Source organism: Canis lupus, chromosome 16, assembly GCF_003254725.2.
Source record: "Canis lupus dingo isolate Sandy chromosome 16, ASM325472v2, whole genome shotgun sequence".
Taxonomy (NCBI): Eukaryota; Metazoa; Chordata; class Mammalia; order Carnivora; family Canidae; genus Canis; species Canis lupus.
This window is the reverse complement of record NC_064258.1, coordinates 26,759,502-26,771,621: the sequence shown is the minus strand read 5'-3', so window position 1 is coordinate 26,771,621 and position 12,120 is coordinate 26,759,502. Positions and strand designations below refer to the sequence as shown.

At 31.8% G+C, this 12,120-nt stretch overlaps 1 protein-coding gene across 4 annotated transcripts in view; it reads left to right on the top strand.

Annotated features, from left to right (window-relative positions):
• Positions 1-10,793, top strand: part of ADAM2 (ADAM metallopeptidase domain 2) — a 130,678-nt gene extending 119,885 nt beyond the window's left edge. For all 4 annotated transcript variants that reach the window (XM_049094838.1, XM_049094839.1, XM_049094837.1 and 1 more), the window contains 5 exons: positions 5,594-5,671; positions 5,888-6,023; positions 8,640-8,799; positions 9,996-10,057; positions 10,464-10,793. In XM_049094838.1, the coding sequence (XP_048950795.1) occupies positions 5,594-5,671; positions 5,888-6,023; positions 8,640-8,799; positions 9,996-10,029 (408 nt within the window). In that variant the 3' untranslated portion in view covers positions 10,030-10,057; positions 10,464-10,793. The remainder of the gene's footprint in view (positions 1-5,593; positions 5,672-5,887; positions 6,024-8,639; positions 8,800-9,995; positions 10,058-10,463) is intronic.
• Positions 10,794-12,120: the final 1,327 nt, after the last annotated feature.

The following is a 12,120-nucleotide window of genomic DNA, read 5'->3' as shown; positions in this document are numbered from 1 at the left end:
TTTAATTTTTAACATGCTGATTTATAGTTAAAAATGACTGTCAACAGCGTTTTTCTGCTTCTCACAGATTTGGTGTATTGCATTTTTAATTTGTTTGAGAATAATTTATAATTTCCCTTGTGTCCTTTGTTGACCAATTTTTTATTAAAATGTAAGAATTTCCATATATTTTTAAATTTTCCAGTGTTCCTTCTGCTTTTAATTTGTAGTTTTACTTTACTCTAACCAGAAAAGGTACTTTGTATGATTTTAGTCTAAATTTATTGACTCATTTTGTAATTAACATATGGCCTAATTTAAGCAATATTCATGTGCAGCTGAGACAAATGTGTATCTGCTGTTGTCAGGCAATGTTCTATATATGCCTTTTAGATCCAATTGGTAGATAGTGTTGTTCAAATCCTCTGTTTTCTTATTGATCTTCTTTTCAAAGGTGGGATATTAAAGGCCATTATTATTGTAGAGCTGTCTATTTCCCCAGCAGTTCTCTCTGTGCCATATATTTTGGAGCTCTGATGTTTGGTATATACATGTCTATAATTTGTATGTTTTCTGATTAATTTGATCACTTATTAATCTAGAACATTAATCTAGAACTTTTTTTATTGTAATGGTTGATTTAAGATCTATGTTGTCTGGGGCAGCCTGGGTGGCTCAGCAGTTTAGTGCCTACCTTCAGCCCAGGGCGTGATCCTGGAGATCCTGGTGTGAGTCCCACTGTTTTTTATACTTTCACCATTTATTTAACTTTACCACAGACCTTTATTTCTCTAAAATCTAGTTACAGACTAGCAACCTTTTATTCCTCCTGTAGGACTCCCTTTAGTATTTTTTGTAGGCTAAATTTTATGATATTAAGTACCCTCAACTTTTTAAAGTTTGTTTCTTTTTAATTTGAGAAAGTATTAATTTCCCCCATTAAATTCAGGAAAGTTTTGTTGGATATAGAATTCTCAGTTGTCAGAGCTTTTTTTTCTCCATTTAGTACTTCCAATATATCAGTCCACTGCCTTCTGGCCTCAAAGTTTTTCTGAATAACCTATTGTAATCTTGTTTAGGATCCCTTGTACATGGTGATTACTTTTTCACTTGCAGTTTTTAAGATTCTCTTTTTTTCTTTGTCATTTGAATTTGATTGTAATGTGCTTTGGTATGAGTCTGTTTGCATTTGTCTTACTGGAGTTCACTGGACTCCTAGAATTTTTAGATCTATGTTATTCTTCAAACATGGGGCCATCATTTTTGGTTTTCAGCCATCATTTCTTCAAGTAATCTCCTTCTCCCTTTTTTTCTCATCTACTTCAGAAACTCCCATAATATGTATTTGATTTGCCTAATGGTATTTCATAAGTCCCATTGGTTTTGTTCATTTTTCTTTGTTCTTTTTTTCTTTCTAATACTTCAAAATATAAAATACCCTATCATTAAATCACTGATTCTTTCTTCTGCCAACCAAAATTTGTTGTTGAACTCATATATTGAACTTTTAAATTTAGCTGTTGTATGTTTCAGTATCATATTTTTTGGATTGCTATTTATATTTGCTCTCTGTTGATATTTTTATTTAATTCATATGGAATTTTTCTGATTTTTGGTCATTTTCAATCCATGTTTTTATTTAGCTTTTCAGCATTTTTATTTTAACTATTTTAGAGGAGAGACTGCAAGTGGTGGGAGGGCCAAAGGGAGAGGGAGAGAGAGAAATTTAAGCAAGCTCAATACAGTATGGAGCCCAGGGCAGGGCTTGATCTCATGACCATGAGATTATGACCTGAGCCTAAATCAAGAGTCAGATGCTTAACCAACTGAGCCACCCAAGCACCCTTTTAGTATGGTTATTAAAATACCATTATATCACTTTGTTTTTTTTCCTTTGAGTGGGACATGTTTTCCTGTTTCTTTTTCTGCATTTTAATTTTTTTTTTTTTACATTGGACTTTTGTAAAAAGAGACACTTCTACTGTCTGTAGACTGGCTCTGTGTTAGGGCAGTTGGGGATGCTCTGGGCCTTGCAATCAGCCTGAGAAGAGAGAGTGCTTGTGGTTTTTTCAGAACTTTTGTGATCATGCATTCTTTCTGGTCTTCCTTTTGGCTTTTTCCTTTTCTCACATACACGAATGCTTTCAAATGTACTACTTTTCCAAACAGTCTCATACCAGCCTCTCCTTGGGGCTTAAATAGTCTATTGTGTGTTTTATGCATAATCTTTTGCCCCAGGTGTCTGTCTGAGAATCTTAGTCTCCTTGCAGCTTTCCTGAGCAGCATTCATTGCTTCTCTCTATTTGAGATTTAAGTTAGGTGAAGCAGAGACCAGTCCTTCAGGAAGCTCCTAGAAATATTTTAATATTGAAAACTAGGTTTCCACTGCTCCCTTCAGTTCAAAGGAAATAATTGTGACCTCAGCAGTTTCCTCCTCCAGACCAAGACTGTGCCATGTTGGGGAAGGAGTGGGGAAAATTTGATCAAACATCCCACTCATTTTTCCACCATTTTGAATGTGGCTATTTCTTGATTGGGCATTTTCTTGGTTGCCGTAGACCATTGACTGTTTCTAGAGTTCCTATTGGTTATTTTAGCCAGCTTTTCTTCTTCTTTTAAAAAAATATCTCCAAGGGAGAACAAGAACTTGAGACTTCTTAGTGCACCATTATATTGAGCAATTCTCCAGATTATTTTTTCAGTATTTGGTAAAGTCTGCTTGTTATTCTGTCACTGGTGCAGGGTAAATATGATTATTTAAAGCCTATGTGCTTGGTCACTGATGACCTGTGGAGGAATATTGGCTTCAGTTTCTGGTTAGTTTTGTGGAATCACAATGTCTTATATTTTGAGAACATAAAAATAATGTTTATTTTATCTCTGGTATAGGCATGTGTTCTTTTTAAAGAATAGGTGTACATAATTTATTTTATCCTCCATTTTAAGTTCTCTGTACAAGAAGATTTAAACAGAATCTTATTCTATCATAGTAAGAGAAATAGGAAACTGCATCATTTTCTTATCTACAGCCACATTTCTGAAAATCTATTTCAAAGACTTTAGTGAAAAAACATTGTTTTCTTTGTGTTATTATTATATGGTGATAAAGAACTTCTGTGGTTTTGTAGCTAGCTCATCACTTCAGATAATATTTTTCTAGCCTTTCTGCATGGCACTACTGAAGTAAGCATGTTTAAGCAAAATAAATAAAATAAAATAAAATAATAAAATAAAATAAAATAAAATCATTGCAGTAATAGATACCCATAATATCAACAATATCTTTTCAACTTTTTTCTTCTCTGGTTCAAAGAATTTATTTCATGGTTCTGAGAGTTAAGTTTATCTTCTTCTAGACAACAGCTCTGCAAATTACATACTTAACTTCTCTGCACAAGTGCTAATTAGATGTTAATGTGTCATTTATACAGAACACATATATCTCTAACTATAGCAACACTAGTCTGTAACCAGAGCTAGAAGTTTTATACTCTTACCATAACCCCTCAGAATAACCTGGCCATCCATTTAACATCAGTATATATCCTTCTAAGTCTTAAACAGAGATATGAGTTGCTACAATTATCAAACACCTTTAATGATATATTTTTCCACATTCAGTAATTTTTGCAAAACCTATTTGAGCAGATTCATTCTCTGGGTTTAAAAATTCACATATTATGGGAGTACCTGGATGGCTTAGTCAGTTAAGCATCTGACCCTTGGTTTCAGCTCAGATCATGATCTCATGGCCTGATGTTGGACTCCCCATTGACAGTGGAGTTTTCTTTCTTGTCCTACCCCCTCCCCCACCCATTATCTCTCTAAAATAAACAAATAGATCAAATCTTTATAAATAGTATATTTTGATCATATGTTTTCAAGAGGAAAGAATTCCAAAGAAATATTGACAATATTATTTAGAAAACATTTTTAGAAAAACTATTTCCAATTATATGTTCACCATATCATGCAGAACCTTTCTATGAGGGCAGCAAATTTTAAATTTTTTTTTAAAATATGAAGCATAGTTGAAAGAAATTTCAAAACATAATTGCTGCACTTTTGAGTTTTCTGCTTAGCTTTCTCTACCTCAATTGATTGTACCACCACCAAAGTGTTAGATAAGCCAGGAAACTTAGTGTCATTGATCTGTCTCCCTTTTCATTCTCTATATAAAATTCATAATTATAATTAAACTTAAACTGATTTAAATTTCTAAGTTATATCTCAAATACAACCACAGATTTTCACTACACCACAGCCACTCAGTTTCACTCTATAGTTATCATTTTCTTGGACTACTGTAATGGTATCCTACATTTTCTCTTGCCCTTTCCATCCTCTTTCAAAAACCTATTTTTATTAGCTTTCCATCTTCCAATAAAATCTCTAAATATAATCAGTTGCTTGTAGGTTATAGGCCTACTTTCGGACCGACACAGGACCGACACAGTCCTGCCATAACAATTTCTATCACATCATACCTGCCCTTTTACAAATAAATTTTGTATTGTATTTCTGTATCTTTCACTGCATATGAACAATATGAGAATTTTTTTGTTGTTCACTGGTGTGTTGTTAGGGTAGGCACATTGTAGGACTCAAATATATAGTGATTTAATGATTGGCTATTCTCTGTGTAACAGCTACACTGCTGCTAATATTTCTCAAATTTCTATACTATCTTTCAATGTAGGGTCATTTTAAATATTTCTTTTCCTATAAGTACTTTGTGTTTCATTTCTATTCTTTTTTTTAAAAAGATTTATTTATTTTAGGGGGGAAAAGGTAGAGGGAGAGAAAAACTCAAGCAGACTCCACACTGAGCATGAAGCCTGATGCAGGCTTGTCTCAGGACCCTGAGATCAGGCCTGAACTGAAACCAAGAGTCGGAAGCTTAACCAACTGTGCCACCCAGGCATTCTTCATTTCTATTCTTTTTTTTTTTTTTTTATTCATGAGAGAGATAGATAGATAGAGATAGATAGAGATAGAGATAGAGATAGATAGAGAGAGATAGAGAGAGAGAGAGAGAGAGGCAGAGACACAGGAGGAGGGAGAAACAGGCTCCATGCACCGGGAGCCCGACGTGGGATTCGATCCCGGGACTCCAGGATCACGCGCTGGGCCCAAGACAGGCACCAAACCGCTGAGCAACCCAGGGATCCCCTCTCATTTCTATTCTTGACTAAGTATTGTTCAACATCCAGGTTTGATAAGAAAGTTATGATATATGTGATATATGATATGAGAACATATGATATGAGAATAGTTCTCACATATCAGATAAATTGCCTGTACTTTAATCTTTCATAAGACTATTTTTTCATTATAGTATTTATGACATATTTATCTCCACTTTATTTATTTGATGTCTGTATTTTTTAACCCGGTATAAGAAGGGAAGATACTTTTGTTGTTTTCTTTACTATCAGATAATCAGAGTCTCATCTAGTGCTGGAAACATAGTAGCCCTATAAATTAATCACTTAGTATATTTCACTTATAGCTAAATGAATATCCTTATATAAGAATATATAGAATTCTTTTAGTAAAATGTCAAATACAAATGTTATTTCAGTTAATTTACTTTGGCTTATTTTCCTTTTAGGTTTGCAAGAACCAAGAATGTGTAGATGCTGGGTACTTGGATTATGATTGTACTCCAAGAAAATGCAATGAACGGGGTGTAAGTACCAGTAATATGATGGGAGAATAAAACTCATTGAGAATAATCCTAGAAAGCAAACATATAACTAAACACACACACACACGCACATTTATATATTCATAAACCATGTAAAAAGATTGGCCTTATCTGACCTAAGTATTATTTTAAAATTCTACTGGAACACAAATAATTATAGCTACCTATCTCATAAGGTGATATTTTTCCTGGTTTCAGATATGCAATAATAAAAAGAACTGTCATTGTAATCCTTCATACTTGCCTCCTAATTGCCAAAATATTGATGATGCATGGATTGGTGGGAGTGTTGACAGTGGCAATTTTCCACCTCAACTTGCCCAACTCAGTTCTGGTAAGTATTAATAGCAAATTGAAAACATAATTAAAACAACATTTTAATTTATTAAATTTAATAAAATAAAATTTTATTTATTTGCCTACCAATCTATATTTAGATGGACATCAAATAGTAAAACATATAAAGCTAGTTTATGTTTTACCATAGAGAATAATATAACATACATAACATATATCATAAATAAGATATATCAGTAAAGGCCCAGACAGGGAAATAAAAATCATTATAGTCCTTCACACAGAAGATATTCAATATAAGGCTAACACATAATGGCAGAGTTGAAAGCCAATCAGAGAATCTTGAGGCAACAGAGGGATCCACTACTACTTCTTAGGGCTAAAAGGACAATGAAAGGAGGCACTATTACTAGAACCAGAATCCGAGGCACCTTCATGACATGTAACTATGGTCAGGGCCACATATCAGGATCTAAGTCACAGGGAGAGTACTGCTCAGCAGAAGTTGGAGCTATAGAGCATGTGCAGCCACTATGGGAGATGCTGCAGAGATTGGGGAATAAATATCTTTAATATTTCTGACCTATTCTGACCCTGCAAATGTTAGCCAGTTATTCCTATTAGCCAATTATAAGTAGAAGTTTGAAGTAGTTTCCTACATTTCTTTTTTTCCAAAGAGAGGTGGGTTTTAGAATAATGCAGTATATCCAATGATGCTTAGGGCCAAACTCTATATAAAAACCTAAATTAACAGATAATTAAAGCATATTTTGGGGCAGCCCTGGTGGCGCAGCAGTTTAGCACCACCTACAGCCCAGGGCATGATCCTGGAGACCCTGGATCGGGTCTCACGTCAGGCTCTCTGCATGGTGCCTGCTTCTGTCTCTGCCTCTCTCTCTCTCTGCGTCTCTATGAATAAATAAATAAAATCTTTTTAAAAAAAGCATATTTTGAGCACACACATATCATTCCAGGTTGACCTTACAATGTAATTGATCAATAACATGTATACAAGTGAGATTCTGACTGGGTCTTTTAGAATACTAATTCTTGGAACTCTCATTATTAGAACACTCATTGTGCTGAAAATCATCTTCCCTGTTTGAAATTTGATTACATTGAGACATGAAAATGCAAAATCCTCAAATTCATGCCACACAAAATGAACAAAATTAAATGGTTGTTTTAAATTACTACATTTGGGAGAAGTTTCCTACACATCTTTCTCTCTCTCTCTCTCTCATATCCATAAACAATATATATTTATATATATAATATAGAAAGCAATATGGTAATCAGATGGTGTATTTATATAAAAAGAATCTAAGACATGTGGCATTAGCTTTGGAACTGAATGGCGCACAGAACATAAAAAGACCTCTAGGAAACTGTTGAAGACATTTATTATGTGTTGAAATTGTCTTGAGAATACTGTTGGTGAGCAATCCAAAGACAATTCAAAAACATGTTATTAGAAGTTGGAGAAATAGGACATTTATTATGAAGTGGTAAATAGTTTAAATCACTGCAGCCTGTGGTAAAGTGGAAAATAAAATTCAATGGTTCTGGTCAGCAAGGTTTCCAGGTAGATTGTAAAGATTTCCAGTAGGTGATTATAAGTAATCTATGATAAAACATGAGAAGACAATAATAACTAATGAAGAAACAAAACAGATGAACATTGGGGGAGGGGGGAAATTAAAGGAAGGCAAACCATATGAGAGTTTCTTTTTAAACAATTTGATTCTACAGTATTTGCCAAAGTGCTCAGAATAGCCAAAAAAATTCCTGAAAAAGAACAACAAAGAAAGACACCTTAGTCTATTGCCCTTATATTGAATATACTATGTTATAGATTTAGCATATAGTTACACTAATGAAGACAATGTGGCATTGGTAAATGATAGATATACAGTTAGATCAATGGAATGGAATAGGGAGGCAGAAATATACCCATTGTTATATGGTTAATCAATTTTTCAAGAAAAATACAGATAGTTCCATGAAGAAGGAAAATTAGTTCAAAACATTCTTCTGTAATAATTGAATATTCACATAAGATCAAATGACCCTTAAAATCTCAACTCATTTAACAATTTATATGAAATAAATCATAAATCTGAACATAAATGAAAACTATATATCTTCTTGAAAGAAGCAGAGAAATACCCACACGATGTTGGAATAAGCAATTTTTATATCTGTACTACTCATTTTATTTAACATAAAATAAATTTTATTAGATACGATGTGATGATACATATCAATGCAATAAAAGAAAAGTACTTTGGACCTCATGAAAATTTTATAACATTCACAGCAGTATCTCTTACTAAAAATAGGGTATTGAGAAAAATTCTTTTTTTCCAGGGGTCACACTTTTTTTTCATCTATATTAATTATTAAACTATTCTGAAAAGAGTATTAAATAAAAGGTTCTTAATGATAAAGCAAATAATAGGACTATTATGGATTAAAAAGATTCTGGAGCACATTGAAATGCTGTTAACTTATCTACTTCATTTAAAAACATGTTAATTATAACATTATACAAGAGTTAAAAATTTTGTGCTGATAGTCATATTAAAATATAGAAATGTCTTTATTATATTCCTGGTAATTGCTTTTAAATCACTGATGTTTTCTCTCCCAGAAAGACGCTACATTGAGAATGTTTACCATGGCAAATCTACAAAATGGCCATTTTTCTTACTAATTCCTTTTCTCATTATTCTCTCTGTACTGATCATCATACTGGTAAAAGTTTATTTCCAAAGGAAAAAATGGAGAACTGAGGAGTATACAAGTGATGAGTATATTGATTTAATATTTAAGATTCATTACTTTTATAATTTGTAGGCATATATATAACATTAATAAATACCATCATGATGTAACTAATAATTCAGATTTAGATTTTATCTCTACATGAAAACAAAATACTTAATATGTTGATAATTAGTATAGTGGTTAACAGAATTTTTTCAAAGGTCAGCAGTTTTAGTCTTATAACAACTTGAACTCTGCTGGGGTAAAATTAAGTGGAGATGACTTCTAGTTAATGATTATTTACCTCCTTTTATTATTTGATCTTAATTATTAAATATATATGAACATTATTTTTTAGTATATATTTCAAAGTATTTTGTGTTTATTATCTTACTAAAAGAAAGCAGATAAATCTAAAAGAGTAGTTAGCCCTTTAGGCAGTTAAATAAGTTGAGAGTAGGGCAACCAGAGATAGAAAAAGTTAAAAGTCAATAAATAATAGTTAGAATGAAAAAATCTGAATTATAGTAAAAGCTAATCTTCAAAAAAAATAAGACAAATGGTTTTTCATTAAAAAAACCTTAGAAACATCTGATGATATGCCTCAAAAATAAAAATAATATTAAAATTGTTTAGTTTTCTTCAGAGAAATTGCTATAAAATAGTTTCTGCTTTTGAATTTTTATATCTGTATTATTCATTTTATTTAACATAAAGTAAATTTTATTAAAATATTTAAAATTGATAAGATATCAATGAAAAGAGAACAATACATTTCACAGAAATGTTTTGAAAAGTTTATGTAAAATTACTGAATAATATGCAGTGTGTAGTTAACATAATTCAATATTAAAGTAATATTCATATGTTGGAGGACTTTATTGTGGAAAAACTGATATCAAATATCTTTAGGGGAAAGAGCTATGAAAATGTGTAGGAATAAATATGTAAGAAGATGAATCATAAGAAAACTTAAAGCTATTTAGTTAATGTTATGACTATGAAAAATTATTAGTTCATTTTTAGGTAAAATTGTATTACTGTGTTTTTTCTCAAGTTAATCTTGAGATACTAGTTGAGAAATGTCCTCAATGGTAAGATATTCTCAAGTAGTGGCTGCCCTCAGATCCTAAATAGGAATTCAAACATTTTTCAAAATTGATATTGTATACAGAGTTTTATAGAACAATCTTAAAGAAAATATAATTTTAAGTGACTATATTTATTTTGAAACATACAGGCAACTTGAAAGTGAGAGTGAACCTAAAGAGTAGGCAGGACAACAGAATCCGTCATATCACAGTGAGTATAAAATAGTTTAAAGGTGAAAGGTAGAGGCAGAGAAATGAAAAAAAATTTAACATATTAAATAAATGTAAATACTATAAACATATATTAATGATAGTCATATAGCTACATATAATAAAATTGAATTGCAGAATATTTTCAATGTTGCAAACTATACCATGACATGATAAAGTATAAATGACCTCATTTTGCAGTTTAAAAACTTCTTTGCAGTGTGATCTTTTAAATTTTTTCTAATAATGTTTAATCCTTTAGTATTTGTGCATTCAGAAGTTGGTCACAAATAAATTGCATGATAGAACTCTTATAATTAGGATAACCTCATGCTATTTGTTGAATTAACCACTTTTAAATTGATTGGTCAAACAAGTAACTTTTCCCCTTTTATTTATTCTTTAAGAGCAGTTATCTTCAATGGACAGGACAAATGGAAAAAAAGAAAAAACAAAAAACTACTTGCATTGCTGGATTGTCTAGGATTCAAAACCTGTATTTTATTGGTCTGATATGACAAGAATATATAGAAGATTTCTACTATAACAGAAATATACCTGTATACTTATATATAAAATGCCACAGATGAATTACTTGTAAGAAATGCATGCTTATGAGTATTTATATTACATTTCTTATTTTTAAAGTTATGTCATACTAATTGTTAGTATGCACTAAATTATCAGTAGGCATGAGAAAAACTTTATAATATAATAAATCCAATACCATGATTAAAGCTCACTGTTATATTTTAAATTGCAATGCTATGTAGTTATGTTATAGTCAGATCTGTAACCAATCAAAAAACAATGATTCTAAGATTTGGAAAAAAATCTCAATTATATGCTCTTCACAAAAGATACAACTCAGTTATGTAAAGGTTCAAAGTAAGGGATGGGAGGATATATGCCGTGGAACTTTATCCAAAAACTTTATACAAAAGAAAGCTTGATAGACTTTAACACTGATAGCATTCATAGAGATAAAAAAAAATCATAATGCAAAGGGTTATTCTTAAAAGGAAATTACAACAATACAAGTGCACTAGTCAAATTGTCTAGAGAAACAGAACTGATAGGATATCAATGATCGATAATTAGATGATAAAGATGATAGATGATAGGTAAATGAGAAGATTTTTTATAGGAATTGGTTCACATGTTTATAGGAGCCAAGAAGTCTCATGAGCTGTCATGTGGATGCTGGAGAACCAGGAAAGCTGGTAGTGTAACTCAGTATGGATCTAAAGTCCTGAGACTTTGAAAGCCAATGGTGTAAGTTTAGGTCTGGGTTCAAAATGAGAACCAAGAGTGCCAGTGGATGTCCAAGGGCAGGAGAAGGATGCCTTAGTTCAAGCAGAGAGCAAATACACCTTTTCTCCACCTTTTTTTTTCTCTTAAGTCCTCAACGGATTGAATAATGCCTACTCTCATTGATGAGGGTAATCTTCATTCAATCTTCTGATTAAAATACTAATCTCTTTAGAGACACATTCAGAGAAATAATGATTTATCAGATTTCTGGTGGTTCATAAGTTGACATTTACAATTAACTATCACAATCTACCCCTGCTCAACTTGCATTCCTATATGTATTCTTCAAATAAATGTCATTGCTGTCTATTGTGATATAAATATCCTGTGTACAAACAAAAAGGCACTAATCCCTTCTCAGAAAAGGAAATAAAGTCCTTGAGTAATATTTACTCTTCTGATATCCTTTAGCTTAAATACTATGATATAAATAAAATCAGCAATAATTAAAACATTGATATAAAGTCAAAACCTCTTACTATAAAAGAATAAGAGAGGAAAAAATAAAGCTCAAGATATGCATATATACACATAAGTGTATTTATAACAAAATAAAGAGGAAATATTCATGACATTTCAGTCCTCATTTTTGTAACTGGTCATGTGGTCATAGCTGGTATTCACAACTACCTTCTCCTACTACTCATTCAGTTTTCCTTATGACCTCAGCCAGCACCTGGCCTGGTTTGGTGATGTAAACCTTCACTTCTGGACTATTAGTAGTCCTGTCATTGTAGTTCTCTATTGACT